Here is a 2,472-nt window from a genome sequence, read left to right as displayed (position 1 = left end):
TTCAATATAGATCTGCAGCTTTGGGTGCATCACCCAGAGCCTAGGTCTGTGTTGCAGCTGGCTCGTGTTTCTGGCTAAACAAGATAGGGCTCTGGAGTCCCAGGCTGGAAGGGAAAATGGGCTCAGAGGTAATTTCAGCAGATGAGGTGACAGTCCCAATGAGGGTCTCTGTGACCGAACCCGGCACACTATACACTTGGGTTTCCTGCATTTCCTTTATGCTTCCCTTGTTTTGTCCACTGATCTCAGTTGGGGACTGCAGACCTTGTTGGAATACAAACAAATTAATAATAATAACAATATAATAATGTACAGAACTACCATGGGCTCTCCGAAATTATTTTGTAATGGGCTGAGAATTGAATTTACTTGTTTCCACTCTCCTCCACTAAACCAGTACTGAATGAAACAGATTCAAGAATTTGTTTGCAGTTTATTCATTGCTTTCCTCAGGGCGTCCTTCACCTCCATGTTCCTCAGGCTGTAGATGAGGGGGTTCAACATGGGGATCACCAGTGTGTAAAACACTGAGGCCACTTTGTCTGTATCCGTGGAATAGCTGGAGGTGGGACGTAAATACATGAAGAGGAGGGTGCCATAAAATAGGACCACAGCGGTCAAGTGGAAAGTGCAGGTGGAGAAAGCTTTGTGTCGGCCCTCGGCAGAGCGGATCTGCAGGATGGTGGAGGTGATATAGACATAGGAGAGCAGGACAGTCATAAAGCTGATGACTTGAATGCAGAACATTGAAGCAAACATCACAATATCATTGATGCGGGTGTCAGAACAGGAGAGCGCCAACAGTGGGAGGACGTCACAGAAAAAATGATTGATGATGTTGGAGCTGCAGAATGACAGCCGAAATGTACAACACGTGTTTATCATTGAATCTACCACCCCCACAGCATACACCCCAGCCACCAGCTGTTTACAAAGGTGCCTGGACATGGTGACCGTATAGAGCAGCGGGTTACAGATGGCCACATAACGGTCATACGCCATCACAGCCAGCAAGAGGCACTCCACATCACCAAAAGCGATAGAGAGATACATTTGCACAGCGCAGGCAGTGTAAGAAATGCTTTTCCTCTCGGCTAAGAAATTCAGAAGCATCTTAGGGAAAATTATCGAGGAAAAGCAGAGGTCACAGAAAGACAAATTCCTGAGGAAAAAGTACATGGGGGTGTGGAGTCGGGGATCAATTGTGATTAACAAGATCATCCCCCCATTCCCCACCATGGTGATACCATAAATCAGTAGGAAAACCCCAAACAGGGGAACCTGCAGGTCCGGATGATCTGTCAGTCCTGAGAGAATGAACTCAGTCGCCTCCGAGTGATTTCCCTCTTCCATCTCCTCTCAACAGAGATCAGACAGCAACAGAGATGTGGGCAGGTAGATAGTGAGGAAAACCTGTCCCTTCTCTGTAATGAAGTAAGTGAAGATAAATGGAGATCAGTTTCTTAACGGACATCAGTACCAGCTCAGGAAAGGGCTTCGTCCACAGAGCCAGTTGTTCGCAGCTGGTCATTCCAGATGTTCGATAAAATGCAGACACTGTGCAAGTACAATGACACGCAGGTTAATCATGCCCCCCACACAAACACTTCTGTTCACTAATCCAAAGAGAAAACAGTGACTTGTGACTCTCCTGTGAGAGAATCAGTCTGCAGGGATTATTCCTTATCTAATGAAGGGGTGAAAGTAAAGGAGTGTCAATCTTTGACCCTCTTTGGGCAAGGGGAGTTCTGTGGCTTGGCACGTCCGTTTGGGGTAAAGTTGCTTACTGTGCTAATTAAGCTTTTTTGCATTTACTTGACCATGTATGAAAACCCAGCGACATCATGGGAAGCCCTGGCTTCAGTGATTTTGTAATTACCTATTTTTTTCCAACCCATGGGGTCGCTCCTTTGGCTGAAGGGGTCGGAATTGGGGCTGAGGCTTTTGGTGCTGGAGGTCTGGAATTGAATAGCTGCTGATCCCCATGGTGTCTCTGTGAGTGTCTGACTGTAATTCAGGACAACTGCACGTACCTGCTGAGAAGAGAGAGAGAGATGTGGTGGCATTTCCCCATCAATAGAAACTGCCAGCCTGGGAGTATGCAGGAAATTTTATACTGAGATGTGCGATCTATGGCCCATGATTTGAGAAGCAACTGGGAGTATCTGAGTTCAGAGACCCACAACACCTAATTAATGTATTCAGTGAACCAAAGCCAGCTTGGTGTAATTGGTGCCCTGGGGATTAATTTGAACTACTCTTTCTTACTGTGTTATTAAATGATGCAAATTCTACCAGAGTTACAGAGCATGAGGTTAGGGTATATTTCATCCTGGTGTATTCATTGTAAGTTGGGTACTGTGTAGACCTAATACAAAAAGTGTTTTTTTGTTGTTGTTGTTGTTGTTTTTTGTGGTGACTGAAATTTTTAGCTAAAATCTTAATCTTTCGACTTGGAAGTACCCCAGGGGT

General features: G+C 45.5%; 1 protein-coding gene across 1 annotated transcript; it reads right to left on the bottom strand.

The window, feature by feature from the left end:
• Positions 1-414: 414 nt before the first annotated feature.
• LOC144266318 (olfactory receptor 5G9-like) lies at positions 415-1,353 on the bottom strand. The gene has a single exon (XM_077819767.1). The coding sequence runs from the start codon at positions 1,351-1,353 to the stop codon at positions 415-417; it is 939 nt and encodes a 312-aa protein (XP_077675893.1).
• Between the last annotated feature and the right edge of the window lie 1,119 nt (positions 1,354-2,472).

Source organism: Eretmochelys imbricata, chromosome 6, assembly GCF_965152235.1.
Source record: "Eretmochelys imbricata isolate rEreImb1 chromosome 6, rEreImb1.hap1, whole genome shotgun sequence".
Lineage (NCBI taxonomy): Eukaryota > Metazoa > Chordata > Testudines > Cheloniidae > Eretmochelys > Eretmochelys imbricata.
The sequence above is the reverse complement of the archived record's forward strand: the minus strand, read 5'-3'. Positions and strand labels throughout refer to the sequence as shown.